At 44.6% G+C, this 17,184-nt stretch overlaps 1 protein-coding gene and 1 long non-coding RNA gene across 5 annotated transcripts in view; both read left to right on the top strand.

Moving 5' to 3' along the window:
• Nucleotides 1-17,184, top strand: part of LOC118363868 (guanine nucleotide-binding protein subunit alpha-11-like) — a 32,912-nt gene that overhangs the window by 12,759 nt on the left and 2,969 nt on the right. Inside the window, exons 1-4 of one of the 3 annotated variants that reach the window (XM_035745152.2) lie at nucleotides 7,004-7,123; nucleotides 9,526-9,710; nucleotides 9,874-10,028; nucleotides 14,127-14,255. In XM_035745152.2, coding sequence (XP_035601045.1) covers nucleotides 9,564-9,710; nucleotides 9,874-10,028; nucleotides 14,127-14,255 — 431 coding nt within the window. In that variant the 5' untranslated portion in view covers nucleotides 7,004-7,123; nucleotides 9,526-9,563. Of the gene's footprint in view, nucleotides 1-7,003; nucleotides 7,124-9,525; nucleotides 9,711-9,873; nucleotides 10,029-13,448; nucleotides 13,578-14,126; nucleotides 14,256-17,184 lie in introns of those variants that run through there. The other 2 variants (XM_035745151.2, XM_035745149.2) reach the window with 2 other exon arrangements.
• Nucleotides 8,413-9,524, top strand: LOC127914034 (uncharacterized). Of its 2 annotated transcripts, none has more exons than XR_008087683.1 (3): nucleotides 8,413-8,940; nucleotides 9,086-9,330; nucleotides 9,428-9,524. It is a non-coding gene; the product is annotated as an uncharacterized LOC127914034 (long non-coding RNA). The 2 variants fall into 2 exon arrangements; XR_008087684.1 differs by having other exon boundaries at nucleotides 8,413-8,989.

Genomic DNA, 17,184 nt, shown 5'->3' with positions numbered 1-17,184 from the left:
ACCACAGGATCTCTATAACCTCAGTTGGTAGGCAGCTGGTGTGTGTTGTATACCTTAGGGCTGCCTTGGCTGCTACTCTGTGTGTGTGTGTGCGCTAAATGCTGCCAGAGAGATGCGTATACTTTGGGTCGCCCAGCAGGCATGCTCCTGTGTTTGTCTCTGTACTATGATTCGCTGAATAGTCCTTTATTTCTTCTCCTTTCTAAAGTAGTACACACACACCCACGTTTCCACAACAGGTTCAGGGTACAACAAAACATCGGACACGTTCCCATCCCACAGTGGGGAAGTCAGAAATGAACTACACAGATAATCAACCACAGCTCACCACTGGTTAACCTCACCTAACCTGTTATCAGCAGTCTGCTTTACCACAATGCAAATGTCTACCTCTGGATTTGCAAACGCACTTGTGTATGTATATACACTGCTCAAAAAAATAAAGGGAACACTAAAATAACACATCCTAGATCTGAATGAATGAAATATTCTTATTAAATACTTTTTTCTTTACATAGTTGAATGTGCTGACAACAAAATCACACAAAAATGATCAATGGAAATCAAATTTATCAACCCATGGAGGTCTGGATTTGGAGTCACACTCAAAATTAAAGTGGAAAACCACACTACAGGCTGATCCAACTTTGATGTAATGTCCTTAAAACAAGTCAAAATGAGGCTCAGTAGTGTGTGTGGCCTCCACGTGCCTGTATGACCTCCCTACAACGCCTGGGCATGCTCCTGATGAGGTGGCAGATGGTCTCCTGAGGGATCTCCTCCCAGACCTGGACTAAAGCATCCGCCAACTCCTTGACAGTCTGTGGTGCAACGTGGCGTTGGTGGATGGAGCGAGACATGATGTCCCAGATGTGCTCAATTGGATTCTAGTCTGGGGAACGGGCGGGCCAGTCCATAGCATCAATGCCTTCCTCTTGCAGGAACTGCTGACACACTCCAGCCACATGAGGTCTAGCATTGTCTTGCATTAGGAGGAACCCAGGGCCAACCACACCAGCATATGGTCTCACAAGGGGTCTGAGGATCTCATCTCGGTACCTAATGGCAGTAAGGCTACCTCTGGCGAGCACATGGAGGGCTGTGCGGCCCCCCCAAAGAAATGCAACCCCACACCATGACTGATCCACCTCATACCACCCTCATGGAGTCTGTTTCTGACCGTTTGAGCAGACACATGCACATTTGTGGCCAGCATCCAAAAGTGACCAAAACATCAGCCAGGAAGCATAGGAACTGAGAAGTGGTCTGTGGTCTCCACCTGCAGAACCACTCCTTTATTGGGAGTGTCTTGCTAATTGCCTATTTCCACCTGTTGTCTATTCCATTTGCACAACTGCATGTGAAATTTATTGTCAATCAGTGTTGCTTCCTAAGTGGACAGTTTGATTTCACAGAAGTGTGATTGACTTGGAGTTACATTGTGTTGTTTAAGTGTTCCCTTTATTTTTTTTGGAGCAGTGTGTTACACACACACACGTAAATCACCAGGTAGGGCCCTATAAAAACAGAATCCAGACTTAGAAACGGAATAAAAAACAAACCGCTTTTAGTTAAATTATTTACTTGTATTGAACTTATTAGAAAAGTAGTTAAATTGCACTGAACTGTCAGCAGAGGAAATCCATTCTGAGATTTTACAGGTTGTGTCTGCATGTGCAGACTTTGGTCTGGTTTGTTGTGTTTCAGTGTCTTTACTATGTACAGTACCAGTCAAATTTTGGACACACCTACTCATTGAAGGGTTTTTCTTTATTTTGACTATTTTCTACATTGTAGAATAATAATTAAGACATCAAAACTATGAAATAACATACAGTTGAAGTTGTACGTTTACATACACTTAGGTTGGAATCATTAACTCGTTTTTCAATCACTCCACAAATTTCTTGTTAACAAACTAGTTTTGGCAAGTCCGTTAGGACATCTACTTTGCGCATGACACACAAGTCATTTTTCCAACAATTGTTTACAGACAGATTATTTCACTTATAATTCACTGTATCACAATTCCAGTGGGTCAGAAGTTTACATAAAGTGTGTCTTTAAACAGCATGGGAAGTTCCAGAAAATGACGTCATGGCTTTAGAAGCTTCTGATAGGCTAATCGACATCATTTGAGGCAATTGGAGGTGTACCTGTGGATGTAAACACCATGGGACAACGCAGCCATCATACCTCTCCGGAAGGAGATGCGATCTGTCTCTTAGAGATGAACGTACTTTGGTGCGAAAGTGTAAATCAATCCCAGAACAACAGCAAAGGACCTAGTGAAGATGCTGGAGGAAACGGGTACAAATGTATCTATATCCACAGTAAAACGAGTCCTATATCGACAACCTGAAAGGCCACTCGGCAATGAAGAAACCACTGCTCCAAAACCGCCATTAAAGAATGCCAAACTACGGTTTGCAACTGCACATGGGGACAAAGATCGTACTTTTTGGAAAAATTTCCTCTGATCTGATGAAACAAAAATAGAACTGTTTGGCCATAATGACCATGTGGGAAGCTTGGGGAAGGCCACCTGAAACATTTGACACAAGTTAAACAATTTTAAAGGCAATGCTACCAAATACTAATTGAGTGTATGTAAACTTCTGATGCACTGGGAATGTGATGAATGAAATAAAAGCTGAAATAAATCATTCTCTACTATTATTCTGACATTCCACATTCTTAAAAATAAAGTGGTAATCCTAAATGACCCAAAACAGGGAATTTTTACTAGGATTAAATGCCAGGAATTGGGAAAAACTGAGATTAAATGTAGTTGGCCAAAGTGTATGTAAAGTTCCGACTTCAACTGTATTTATACACACACACTACTCAAGTTCAACACAACGTCCAGATTTTTTGCTGACCGCATTCTATCTTTCTGTTTCCCTGAGGAATTGTATGTTAAACAAACACACTCAACATTTGTGTGCATTTACCAAGACATTTTTAAAATGTGATGTTTAGTGTCCGCTAAAAATCAGTACTGTTTGTGTGTGTTTCCGTTAGATGAGGTTTTTGCGCAAGGTTCCCCTATTACTCTGCTCTCTTGCCACCATCATATCTGATACCACATACACCCCTCTCTTTACCAGACGTGTGTGTGTGTGTGTGTGGGCTGTGTGTTTCACCCTGCGCTGTAGCCTCGTGGGCGTTTTTCTAAGCGATGCTGTCTTTCTCGCGCTGCTGCCTGGAAAGACCCAAGTAGTGTCAGCTAGTAAAAGGTGTGTGAGTGTATATGTAACCGTTGCTCTGGTTCGCTCGCTCTCTCTTTGCCGACTGGGAAGGAAAGTGTTATCAAACCCAGTAGTGTGGTCTATTAAAAGGTGACCTCCGTTTTTCTAGGTCGCCACCAAAAAAGAATGGACAGATTCTAGTTCTGAATATCCCAAATGCTTGACAGGGAGGAGAATGAGCGAGTGAGGGACGGGAGAGGCGAAGGGAAAGGGGAGTTGGATGATAATGGGGGAGATGGATTTCCAGCCTCAGGGAGGAAGACAACGATTAGGGGCATGAGAGGAGAGATGGAGTAAGGGCGAGGCTGGGTGAAGAGAAGGGGAGGCGGGAGTGGGCTGGGGGAGAGGAGGGAGACAGAGGCTGGTAGTGTGCTCTAGAGGAGAGGAAGCGACAGAACAGAAGCGAGATGGAGGGAGAGATCTTATGACAGGGTCACGAGAAATAAATCAGACCTCAGACTGATCTTTCACTGAGGACACGGGCCGTGTTCCAGTACTGGAACACAGCCTCTTCTCTCCTTGGGCTGCATCCCAATACTGTGAAGGGGAAATACAAAACTGACCTTACATCAGCAGCATCTTTTATATATACAGTACCAGTCAAAAGTTTGGACACACCTACTCATTCCAGGTTTTTTCTTTATTTGTACTATTTTCTACATTGTCAAAACTATGAAATAACACATGGAATCATGTAGTAACCAAACAAGTGTTAAACAAATCAAAATATATTTGAGATTCTTCAAAGTAGCCACCCTTTGCCTTGATGACAGCTTTGCATTCTCTTAACCTGCTTCATGAGGCAGTCACCTGGAATGCAATTCTATTAACAGGTGTGGCTTGTTCAAAGTTAATTTGTGGAATTTCTTTCCTTAATGTGTTTGAGTCAATCAGTTGTGTTTTGACTAGGTAGGGGGGGTTTACAGAAGATAGCCCTATTTGGTAAAAGACCAAGTCCATATTATGGCAAGAACAGCTCAAATAAGCAAAGAGAAACGACAGTCCATCATTACTTTAAGACATGAAGGTCAGTCGATCGGGAACATTTCAAGAACTTTGGAAGTTTCTTCAAGTGCAGTCGCAAAACCATCAAGCGCTATGATGAAACTGGCTCTCATGAGGACCGCCACAGGAAAGGAAGACCCAGAGTTACCTCTGCTGCAGAGGATAAGTTAATTAGAGTTATCTGCACCTCAGATTGCAGCCCAAATAAATGCTTCCCAGAGTTCAAGTAACAGACACATCTCAACATCAACTGTTCAGAGAAGACTGCGTGAATCAGGCCTTCATGGTCAAATTGCTGCAAAGAAACCACTACTAAAGGACACCAATAAGTAGAAGAGACTTGCTTGGGCCAAGAAACACGAGCAATGGACATTTGACCAGTGAAAATCTGTCCTTTGGTCTGATGAGTCCAAACTGTCTTTGTGAGATGCAGAGTAGGTGAACGGATGATCTCCACATGTGTGGTTCTCACTGTGACGAATGGAGGAAGTGGTGTGATGGTGTGGGGGTGCTCTTCTGTTGACACTATCAGTAATTTATTTAGAATTTAAGACACACTTAAACAGCATGGCTCCCACAGTGTTCTGCAGAGATATCCCATCTGGTTTGCGTTTAGTGGGAAGACCATTTGTTTTTCAACAGGGCAATGACCCAACACACCTCCAGGCTGTGTAAGGGCTTTTTGAACAAGGAGAGTGATTGAGTGCTGCATCAGATGACCTGGCGTCCACAATCACCCAACCTCAACCAAATTGAGATGGTTTGGGATGCGTAGGGGCGCAGAGTGAAGGAAAAGCAGCCAACAAATGCTCAGCTTATGTGGGAACTCCTTCAAGACTGTTGGAAAAGCATTCCTCATGAACCTGGTTGAGAGAATGAGTGTGCAAAGTTGTCATCGAGACAAAGGGTGGCTACTTTGAAGAATCTAAATTATATTTTGATTTTAACACTTGTTTTGGTCACTACATGATTCCATATGTGTTATTTCATAGTTTTGATGTCTTCACTATTATTCCACAATGTAGAAATAAAGTAAAACCCTAAATGAGTAGGCGTGTCCAAACTTTTGACTGGTACTGTATATATATTTTTTTATTTAACCTGTATTTAATTAGACAAGTCAGTTAAGAACAAAGTCTTATTTACAATGATGGCCTACCAAAAGGCCTACTGCGGGGACAGGGGCTTGGATTAAAAATATAAGACAAAACACACATCACGACGAGACACCACAACACTACATAGAGACCAAAGACAACACCATAGCATGGCAGCTACACATGACAACACAGCATGGTTGCAACACCACATGACAACAACATGGTAGCAACACAACATGGCGGCAGCGCAACGGTTGCGCAACAGTTGTCTAGAAACAGCCTCATCCTCCTCCTCAGTATTGTATCTAACAGACTGAAAAGAGGAGCAGAGCCCTTCTACATAGCAGCAGCGTGAGAAAGAGAGCTTGAGGCGCAGTTATATTTACTATCCGCTTGGAAAGAGGGAAAAAAATGCAAGAGGAGAGAATATGGTTGCCATGGCAACCGAAATATGGCTGCTCTTCAAAAACCTTGAATGTAGGTGGTGGTGTTTCTTTCTCTCCATCTCTTTCCGTTTGCAGATATAGCAGATCTGTGTTTAGGGATTGACGTGGCAGTAGCCTGGTGTTAGCCTGCCTCCAGGGTATATGTGTATTTCTGTGCATATGGTGCAGAGAGGCTGAGCAATATGGGTTACCAGCACCCCCTTGGCTAGTGAGAGTTTAGCCAGCGAGGTGAAGTAAATCTAGCTAAAACAGTTACTTAGCCAAATGTGTGTGTTGTGAGTCCTCATAAAACCACTGCATCAGAAAATGAATTTCTGATCGGAGAAGTTCAGATGGTACCTCGCCGTTTCTTTCTGTCTCGTTCGTACAAGACACGACCCCGGTGAGGACAACTGGTGCCAGAAACCAATCAGTTAATTACCAGGGAGAGCAGAGTTGCAGCAGTACTGTAGGGGAACACCCCTCCTTTAAAGGGCAAGCGGCTCAAGTTGTTTAATCTCACCCAATGATATGGCTGATTGTCATCTTCCATAACTCCCCCCTCCCCCTCTCTGATGGCTGTAGTATCGGGACAAAGAACCTTTGACATATCTGAGAGCATAAACAGTTTAGCGTAATCAATTAGATCTGTTCCCAGTACTGTTTTGTAAGGCATGGTGTCTGGCTGGGCCCTGGAGAGGTTTGTGTTTGCTAAAGGAGATGAGGGTATGGCAGGGTCCCAAGTTTCTACTGGAAAGACGGGGGTCTACTTCTGGCAGTCAAGTCATGTGACAGTTTAGTTTGAACCAATCCCCTGCCTCCCCTGGATTATATACAGAAAACAAAAATATATAATCGCAACTTGCAACAATTTAATTGATTTGTACTGAGTTACAGTTTATATGAGGAAATCAGTCAATTAAAATAAATGAATTAGGCCCTAATCTATGGGATTTCACGACTGGTCACAAAAAAAATAGTCCTCGCAATGGTCCTCAGGATCTCTTCACTGTATTTTTGTGCATTCAAATTGCCATCGAGAGAAGTCAACATTCAATTCTCTGACAACAGCTCTGGTGGACATTCCTGCAGTCAGTATGCCAATTGCCCGCTTCATCAACCTGAGACATCTGTGGCATTGTGTTGTGACAACTGCACATTATATATTGGCCTTTGTATTGTCCCCAGCAAAATGTGCACCTGTGTAATGATCGTGCTGTTTAATCGGCTTCTTGATATGCCACACCTGTCAGGTGGATGGATTATTTTGGCAAAGGAGAAATGCTCACTAACAGGGATGGAAACAAATTTGTGCACAAAATTTGAGCGAGAGTTTTTGTGGGTATGGAATATTTCTGGGATCTATTATTTCAGCTCATGAAACATGGGACCAACACTTTACATGTTGTGTTTTTTGTTGTTTTGTTCAGTGTTTGTCATTGGTTGGATAGAGCCTCATTTGAACCCATTCCTCTGTTTACGATTGTTACTCTTCACATGGAAGTGTGCACTCATTCATTCCTCTTCATGGATTGGAAAGGACTGGTGAAAGAAGGAATGTTTAGGCAGTGGAAACTCCCTGTAGCCCATACCTAGACCAAGCCAATGATTTTAAATTCATAAGGTTGGAGTGAGCAAGCAGTCCTTTGTGGAAACTGTGAGGGGAGTCTAACTGGGGGTCTTGCAGTAGTAGGATTTCATAGTAACCCCAAACCGTCATATGGTTTGTAGTTGACCATGGGGGTGAAAAGAGCCAGTGTGCGACTGGATACTGCAGTGCAGGCTGGGTTGAATGGAGCTCTGGGTGGTGCTGGTGGGGGTGTCTGTCTGGGGAGGAGGACATGACTGTGGAGATCTGACAAACATCTGGTTCCTTCTGTTAGAAGCTGTCTGCTGCTGTAGTAGCTGTTTGTGTTAAAGAATGACACTGTTGAAGCGGATCTCACTGGATTCCCCTTCACCCTGGCACTCACAACACAACACCCTCCCTCGACTTTCTCGCTCTCCCCCGCTCTCCGTCTCGCTCCCGCTCTCCGTCTCGTTCGCGCTCTCCGTCTCGCTCGCGCTGGCTCTGTACACTATGCTCTCCAGTGATGTAGTGAAGGTTTAACGCAATTTACACACTTTTTTTTCAATGTAATTTTATGAATAGCGTTTACACACCTATCCCGCTAAATTAGCGCACCTGTTGCACAGCACAGGGTGTCGGATGAATTTGCTGTTTTGTTTTGGTTGTGTTTCATATTATTTTGTGCCCAACAGGAATGAATGGTAAGTAATGTGTAGCCATTTTGGAGTCACTTTTATTGTAAATAAGAATAGAATGTTTCGTAACACTTCTACATTTAAAGTGGATGCTACCATGGTTACGGATAGTCCTGCATGAATCGTGAATAACGATGAGTGAAAGTTAGATGCACAAATATCATACCCCTAAGACATGCTAACCTCTCACCATTACAAGCATCCACATTTAATGTAGAAGTGTAAGAAAATCATTTTTTTTGTGCCCAATAAAAATGAATGGTAAATAATCTGAAACACAACCAAAACAAACAGTAAATGCATCAAACAAATTTGTAGTCACAAGCTTCATGTAATCAATGTGTGCGAAGGATATGGGACCAAATGCAAACATGTTGACTACTTTAATACACAAATGAATTTGTCCCAATACTTTTGGTCCCCTTAACCCCCTCCCCCCCCTCGCCATTTATGTACAAAAATGGTTGTAGTTTCTAAACCGTTCACACAATATAGATGAAAATACCCTCAATAAAGTTGAGAATGCACTTTTCAAATCCAACGTCCTGGAGTGTAGAGTCAAAACGAATACTTCTGGAGCTCACTGTAGGTGTGTGTGTCCAGGTACAGGAGAGAGTGGTGCTAACAGTGGTTGTTCTATGTGTGTGTCTGGTACAGGAGAGAGTGGTGCTAACAGTGGTTGTTCTATGTGTGTGTCTGGTACAGGAGAGAGTGGTGCTAACAGTGGTTGTTCTATGTGTGTGTCCAGGTACAGGAGAGAGTGGTGCTAACAGTGGTTGTTCTATGTGTGTGTCTGGTACAGGAGAGAGTGGTGCTAACAGTGGTTGTTCTATGTGTGTGTCCAGGTACAGGAGAGAGTGGTGCTAACAGTGGTTGTTCTATGTGTGTGTCCAGGTATAGGAGAGAGTGGTGCTAACAGTGGTTGTTCTATGTGTGTGTCCAGGTACAGGAGAGAGTGGTGTTAACAGTGGTTGTTCTATGTGTGTGTCCAGGTACAGGAGAGAGTGGTGCTAACAGTGGTTGTTCTATGTGTGTCCAGGTACAGGAGAGAGTGGTGCTAACAGTGGTTGTTCTATGTGTGTGTCCAGGTACAGGAGAGAGTGGTGCTAACAGTGGTTGTTCTATGTGTGTGTCCAGGTACAGGAGAGAGTGGTGCTAACAGTGGTTGTTCTATGTGTGTGTCCAGGTACAGGAGAGAGTGGTGCTAACAGTGGTTGTTCTATGTGTGTGTCCAGGTACAGGAGAGAGTGGTGCTAACAGTGGTTGTTCTATGTGTGTGTCCAGGTACAGGAGAGTGTGGTGCTAACAGTGGTTGTTCTATGTGTGTGTCTGGTACAGGAGAGTGTGGTGCTAACAGTGGTTGTTCTATGTGTGTGTCCAGGTACAGGAGAGAGTGGTGCTAACAGTGGTTGTTCTATGTGTGTGTCCAGGTACAGGAGAGAGTGGTGCTAACAGTGGTTGTTCTATGTGTGTGTCCAGGTACAGGAGAGAGTGGGAAGAGTACATTCATCAAGCAGATGAGGATCATCCACGGGGCGGGCTACACAGAGGAGGACAAGAGGGGTTTCATCAGGCTGGTGTACCAGAACATCTTCACCTCCATGCAGTCTATGATCAAAGCCACAGAGAACCTCAAGATCCCCTTCAAATACGAACAGAACCGGGTAGGAAGTACTAACGCAACCATTAAAAAAAACACTGCCTTCCACACACACAACCAGAATAGGCTTGGTCAGAACGCATCTACAGTCACTCACACAAACACTATCTAGTTCCAATGCGCTCAATCTTCCCTCCTCTCTCTCTGTCTCTCCCGTCCCTCCCCAGTCTAATGCCATGTTAGTGAAGGAGGTGGACATAGAGAAGATCTGTGGTTTCGACCAGCCCTACATCAGCGCCATCAAGACCCTGTGGGCCGACCCTGGGATACAGGAGGCCTACGACAGACGCAGGGAATACCAGCTATCAGACTCCACTAAATAGTATGTCCTGGTGTGTCTCTGTGTGTAAGAGGTTGTTCCTGTGGGGGAGGGGTAGATGTGAGCGCACGTGGGTGTGTTGGGGTTAAGGCATTTGCGCCTGTGTGTGTGTGGTTCACTCTGGTGCCTCTCGACTGGTTGCCCCAACTCCAGAGAGCTGATGGCTATAAATAAAGTGAGATACTGACTGTCACACACACAGTGCATTTGGAAAGTATTCAGACCCCTTCACTTTTTCCATGTTTAGTTACTTTGCAGCCTTATTTTAAAATGCAAATTTATAGCTGTATTTGGGAAGTTTCTCACATTTATTTTTCTGCAGATCCTCTCACACTCTGTCAGGTTGGATGGGGAGTGTTGATGCACAGCTATTTTCAGGTCTGTCCAGAGATGTTCGACCAGGTTCAAGTCCGGGCTCTGGCTGGGCAACTCGAGGACATTGAGATTTGTCACGCAGCAGTGGCTTCGGGAAACTCTTAGCTGTGTGCTTAAGGTTGTTGTCCTGTTGGAAGGTGAACCTTCGCCCCAGTCTTAGGTCCTGAGCTCTCTGGAGCAGGTTTTCTTCAAGGATCTCTGTACTTTGCTCCGTTCATCTTTCCCTTGATCCTTACTAGTCACCTTGTCCCTGCCGCATAAAAACATCCCCACAGCATGGTGCTGCCACCACCATGCTTCACCCTAGATATGGTATTGGCCAGGTGATGAGCAGTCTCTGGTTTCCTCTAGACGTGACGCTTGGCATTCAGGCCAAAGAGTTCAATCTTGGTTTCATTAGACCAGAGAATCTTGTTTCTCATGGTCAGAGTCCTTTAGGTGCCTTTTGGCAAACTCCAAGTGGGCTGTCATGTGCCTTTTTACTTAGGCGTGGCTTCCATTTGGCCACTTTACCATAAAGGCCTGGTTGGTGGAGTTCTGCAGAGATGGTTGTCCTTCTGGAAGGTTCTCCCATCTCCACAGAGGAACTCTGGAGCGCTGTTAGAGTGGCCATTGGGTTCTCGGTCATCTCCCTGACCAAGGCCCTTCTCCCCCGATTGCTCAGTTTGGCCGGACAGCCAGCATTTAAGAATAGTGAAGGCCACTGTGTTCTTGGACCTTCAAAGCTGCAGACATTTGTTGGTACCCTTCCCCAAATCTGTGCCTCGACACATTCCTGAGCTCAATTTTGAGTCTCATAGCAAAGTCAAATCAAATCAAATTTATTTATATAGCCCTTCTTACATCAGCCTGATATATCAAAGTGATGTACAGAAACCCAGCCTAAAAACCCCAAACAGCAAGCAATGCAGGTGTAGAAGCACGGTGGCTAGGAAAAACTCCCTACAAAGGCCAAAACCTAGGAAGAAACCTAGAGAGCACCAGGCTATGAGGGGTGGCCAGTCCTCTTCTGGTTGTGCGGGGTGGAGATTATAACAGAACATGGCCAAGATGTTCAAATGTTCATAGTAATAATAATAATAATAATCACAGTAGTTGTCGAGGGTGCAACAGGTCAGCACCTCAGGAGAAAATGTCAGTCGGCTTTTCATAGCCGATCATTCAGAGTATCTCTACCCCTCCTGCTGTCTCTAGAGAGTTGAAAACAGCAGGTCTGGGACAGGTAGCACATGAACAGGTCAGGGTTCCATAGCCGCAGGCAGAACAGTTGAAACTGGAGCAGCAGCACGGCCAGGTGGACTGGGGACAGCAAGGAGTCATCATGCCAGGTAGTCCTGAGGCATGGTCCTCGGGCTCAGGTCCTCAGAGAGAGAGAGAATTAGAGAGCGCATACTTAAATTCACACAGGACACCAGATAAGACAGGAGAAAGACTCCAGATATAACAGACTGACCCTAGGACCCCGACACATAAACTACTGCAGCATAAATACTGGAGGCTGAGACAGGAGGGGTCAGGAGACACTGTGGCCCCATCCGATGATACCCCCGGACAGGGCCAAAGGGTCTGTATACTTATGTAAATAAGTTATTTCTGTTTTTGAAAAGCCTGTTTGCTTTGTCAAATCGGGTGTTGTGTGTAGATTGATTGAGGATTTTTTTTTTTGTAACCCATTTTAGAATAAGGCTGTAACGTAACAAAAATGTGGAAAAAAAATCAAAGGGGTCTGAATACTTTCTGAATGCACTGTACACACACACACACACACACACACACACACACACACACACACACACACTACAGTTCACGCACTTCTCTCTCCACCCCTCACACTCAGCTAAATGAAAGCTTATGTTGAACATACACCATTGCTTTACCTTCTAAGAGGTGCTGGGAATAAATCTCCAGTACTTATTCAACAATAATACACTACTACACATGCATTTACCATTTACACAATCTATTGCTTACATTTAAGTCAAGTCAAACCTTAGAATAAATTGAATTGTGTGTGTGTGAGCATAATGTTGATCTTTGATTCCTGGTTGGTTGCCTGTTAACGTTATGAGAGGACACCATCTCTGCTGACACCCGGCTAATTGGACATCAGGACCTTGATAAGCTGAATTGGGTGTGTTTGAGTTGGACTGGGCTGGAAAGAACTCCTGCATACCCAAGGCATCTCCAGGACCAGGGCTGAAGAATCGCTCCCAATGCTGCCCCCTGTCAAAAACCCTGTTGTATTACAGCTAGTGTGTGTGTGTGTGTGTGTGTGTGTGTGTGTGTGTGTGTGTGTGTGTGTGTGTGTGTGTGTGTGTGTGTGTGTGTGTGTGTGTGTGTGTGTGTGTGTGTGTGTGTGTGTGTGTGTGTGTGTGTGTGTGTGTGTGTGTGTGTGTGTGTGTGTGTGAGAATTACATGCTGACCACAGTGCTCACATTGTAAGCGTGGCAAAATAAATGTACACAGACGTTATCATTGCACCCACACTGCTTGCGCACGTCAATGAGCGTCTCCATAGCCAGGCTCTAATATAGAACTTGATTCTATTTGTGACGCTTGACGCGCTGCAAGTCCCGCCTCTCCCAGCTCCTCGTTAGTTTTTCGGATTATATACCCAAAGTGTGATTGAAGGATGAACTGAGGTCCACAGTCCAGTTGGTGGTGGTAATGCACCTTAAAGTTGGTTGCACACCGCCATATAAATTCAAAGGAGAAGAAGCCCGAAGGAGGAGAGATTACTAGAAACAAACTCTGTTTACCCTTTTATCTGTGGATTCATTGTCGGCGTAGAGGACCTTGTGCATTTCAGGTAAAATAACAACCCAATGTTTATATAATGCTTTTCGACCTGTCCCCCAAATTAATGTAGTTGGTTCAGAGTTCGTTTTGATATTTCAACCTGCGTGTCTTGATCGCGTCTGGTGTGGTTGGACGAAATCAACATGCGTGCAATGGCGCACAAACGAGCAGTCTGGTCAGCATGTTAGTGCGTATGTGCAGCCATCCAGTTTCTGTAGTGATAGACTGTGTGTCTGTGTGTGTCTGCAGTTACCTTAGTGATATAGACCGCGTCACCGCGGAGGGATATGTTCCTACTCAGCAGGATGTGCTTCGTGTCCGGGTCCCCACCACGGGAATCATAGAGTACCCGTTTGACCTGGAGAACTGCATCTTCAGGTACCGTCACGGTACTGCAGCGAGGGACTGCTCCTTCTCTGCCTCTGCTGCTGCCACCGACGTCCTCACTATGTCACTGTCCTGCAACACACTGACACACACACACCCAGGTCCCCACATAGCACCTCTCTGAGACTGGGCCCACTCAGGACAACCCAACTGTAATGCAATCGTTGCAGAACCCCAAACTAGAAAGGATGTGAAATGGCATCAAAATGGCTTGTTAGCTTGATGCAAAAATTGCTACAACTAAACTAAAGCCTCAAGGTCTTTTATTGTGACGGTAAAGACCTGAAACGGACGTTCTCAGAGTTGCTTTGGGGGGTGAGTGGGTCTGTGTATGGGGCTCGGGTGGTGTTGGAAGCCTAATACGGACCAACACTACTGTTCTTCTAGACTTGGTACGGTCGCCCAAGCCTTCCACACTGGACTGATCCACCTTCTCTGGATTGATAAGGGTGTGTGGCGGTAATGCTTACTGTCTACCGTGCTTTATATGACTGTGGTCTGTCTCTTTCTGTCTCTCTCGATTTCTCCCTCGGTTTGTAGCTATCTAACTGATCTGGACCGTATCTCAGACAACAACTATCTGCCCACACAGCAAGATGTTCTGAGGGTGCGAATCCCCACCACCGGCATCATAGAGTACCCCTTCGACTTGTCAAGCATCATTTTCAGGTAGACAATACTAGTGTGCTAACTTTAGCCTAGCGAATGCATCACAGTCAGGTGGAGTTGCTAACATTAGCCTAGCAAATGCATAATTTTCAGGTAGACAATGCTAACGTGCTAACATGAGCCCAGCAAAAGCATCAGTCAGGTGGCGCAATTAACGTCCGCTTTCAAAAAGCATCCTATTCAAGTAGAAGAGGCTAAGGTGCTAACATTGGCCTAGCAAATGCATCATTCAGGAAGGGGATGCTAGCATCAGTGCCATTGTGCAGTCATGTTAACCAATGAATCATCCCATGACCCTGCTCCATTACTTCTTAAAATGCATCCTCCTTTTCTCAAAGTAATCACTGCTTTGGCATGAGGGTATCGGTGAAAGTTAGGGTCCCACTTTAAGCTTTCACCAATCCAGTCATGTAATGAATTAGTGGTTACTTTCAATTAAGGAAGAATACATTTATTTATCAGTATTTGGACAGGGCATACCGATCTGTGCGTTCATTTCACATGTCATACGTTCTGGTTGTTCCATAACTATCATTGAGCTCTTCGATCAGCAGTGGACAGAGCTGTGTTTTATTGTAGGCTTGATCTCCACCATTATGGCCCGATCTCTCTCTCACACACACACCCAACCTCCTCCACTCAGACACATCCTCGTGAGTCCAAAGTCCTACATTCTGGTGCCTGTCTTTTTAAAATGGGTCACCCTCTTTCTCCTCTCCTCTCCTCCCCTCTGTTCATCCTGGCAGAGGAAAGGAGGTCGTCCTCTCTCTCTCCCAGTGAAGGATGTTATTTCGGGCCTGGGGTCCTGCAGGGCTCTGATTGGCTCTTGGTCTCTGTGGACTGCAGTATCCCATGCTACAACAGGAGGGCGTTTCATCACAAATTAAATCACATACATTCACTATCTGTTTAATTCGAAGACAGGACTATGCAAATGTAGGCCTCGAAGACCACAGTACTGCTGGTTTCCTTTTCCCTGGATGTTAAATCATTGATTAATATCGCTGACTTAGAACAAGTATCACCTGGTCTGAATCAGTTCCTGGTACATAATGTAACTTGATCAGACAGACTAACATTTTACATGACTTACCTTTGCTTCTACTTGAATCGTTTAACACAGAAGAACACTTAACAAAACCTAAAAGACAACCTAGGAGGACAGTGGCAAAGAGAAACGGAAGGAAGAAACCTTGACATGCACACACTCTCACACACACACACACTCCAGTCAGAACTACTCGGAGGACACACTCCTGTCGTTCACCCAGCAAAGGAATCCCGCCATCAGAGGTGCCTTCTGTATCCCTCCATCTTCTTCCCTTTTTTATTCTCATCCCTTCCTCAGTCTTCATCTGCTCCTCTTTCTCTGTTCCTAGTCCTCTCTCTACCTCCTCTTCCGTTCTCCTCTTTTTGTCTCACCTCCACCAGGGTTGCACAATTGCGCTTGGCTCATGCTTCAGGGACACGGACACACACACACACACTAGGGAACGGTGGGAGAGCTGGTTTGCTTCTTTTTGCCCTCTCATCTTGCCACTGGGTGGACTAGGTAGAATTCTCCTCCATCCACTGATCCAGGATCTGATATACCTTCATCCCCCTTATGGTTAATGTTTTGAATTGGGGTAAGGTTATCTGATCCTAGATCTGAGGTTAGGGGCAACTTGAGAATGGTGATGGGCACCGCTCACTCTTTACTGATGATCCATTCACTGGGTAACACTTTATGCATAGATAAGGTTATAAACTGGCTATAACATAGGCCTACATAAACTAAATGATGTAATGATAATAAGCAGTTTAAAGTCAGATCTTCAAGAAGTAAAGTGTTACCTACATTTGTTTCCACACTGTGTTACATACAGTAGCAGTCAAAAGTTTGGACACAATCATGTAGTAACCAACAAAGTGTTAAACATATATTTTAGATTCTTCAAAGTAGCCACACTTTGCCTTGATGACAGCTTTGCAAACTCTTGGCATTCTCTCAACCAGCTTCACGAGGAATGCTTTTCCAGACCTCTTGGAGTTCCCACATATGCTGAGCACTTGTTGGCTGATTTTCCTTCACTCTGCGGTCCAACTCATCCCTCGAGTGATTGTGGAGGCCAGGTCATCTGATGCAGCACTCCATCACTATCCTTGGTCAAATAGCCATTAGACAGCCTGGAGGTGTGTTTTGGGTAATCTGTTGAAAAACAAATGATAGGCCCACTAAGCACAAACAGATGGGATGGCGTATCGCTGCAGAATGGTGTGGTAGCCTTGCTGGTTAAATGTGCCTTGAATTTTAAATAAATCACCAACAGTGTCACCAGCAAAGCAACCCGCACACCAGCTTGCTTTCCTGTGGCGGTCCTCATGAGAGCCAGTTTCATCGTAGCGCTTGATGGTTTTTGCGACTGCACTTAAAGAAACTTTCAAAGTTCTTGAAATCTTCTGCATTGACTGACCGTCATGTCTTAAAGTAATTATGGACTGTCGTTTCTCTTTGCTTATTGCAGTTGTTCTTGTCATAATGTGGACTTGGTCTTTTACCAAATAGGGCTGTCTTATATATACCACCCCTACCTTGTCACAACACAGCGGATTGTCTCAAACGCATTAAGAAGGAAAGAAATTCCACACGTTAACTTTAAACAAGGCACACCCGTTATATGAAATGCATTCCAGGTGACTACCTTATGAAGCTGGTTGAGAGAACGACCAAAGAGTGTGCAAAGCTGTCATCAAGGCAAAGGGTGGCTACTTTGAAGAATCTCCCATATAAAATATATTTAGATTTGTTTAACACTTTTTTTGGTTACTACATGATTCCATGTGTTATTTCATAGTTTTGATTTCTTCTATTATTCCACAATGTAGAAAATAGTAAAAATAAAGAAAAACCCTGGAATGAGTAGGTGTGTCCAAACTTGACTGGTAC

This window comes from Oncorhynchus keta, chromosome 30, assembly GCF_023373465.1.
Source record: "Oncorhynchus keta strain PuntledgeMale-10-30-2019 chromosome 30, Oket_V2, whole genome shotgun sequence".
NCBI classification, from domain to species: Eukaryota; Metazoa; Chordata; class Actinopteri; order Salmoniformes; family Salmonidae; genus Oncorhynchus; species Oncorhynchus keta.
This window is presented reverse-complemented; position numbering and strand designations above follow the sequence as displayed.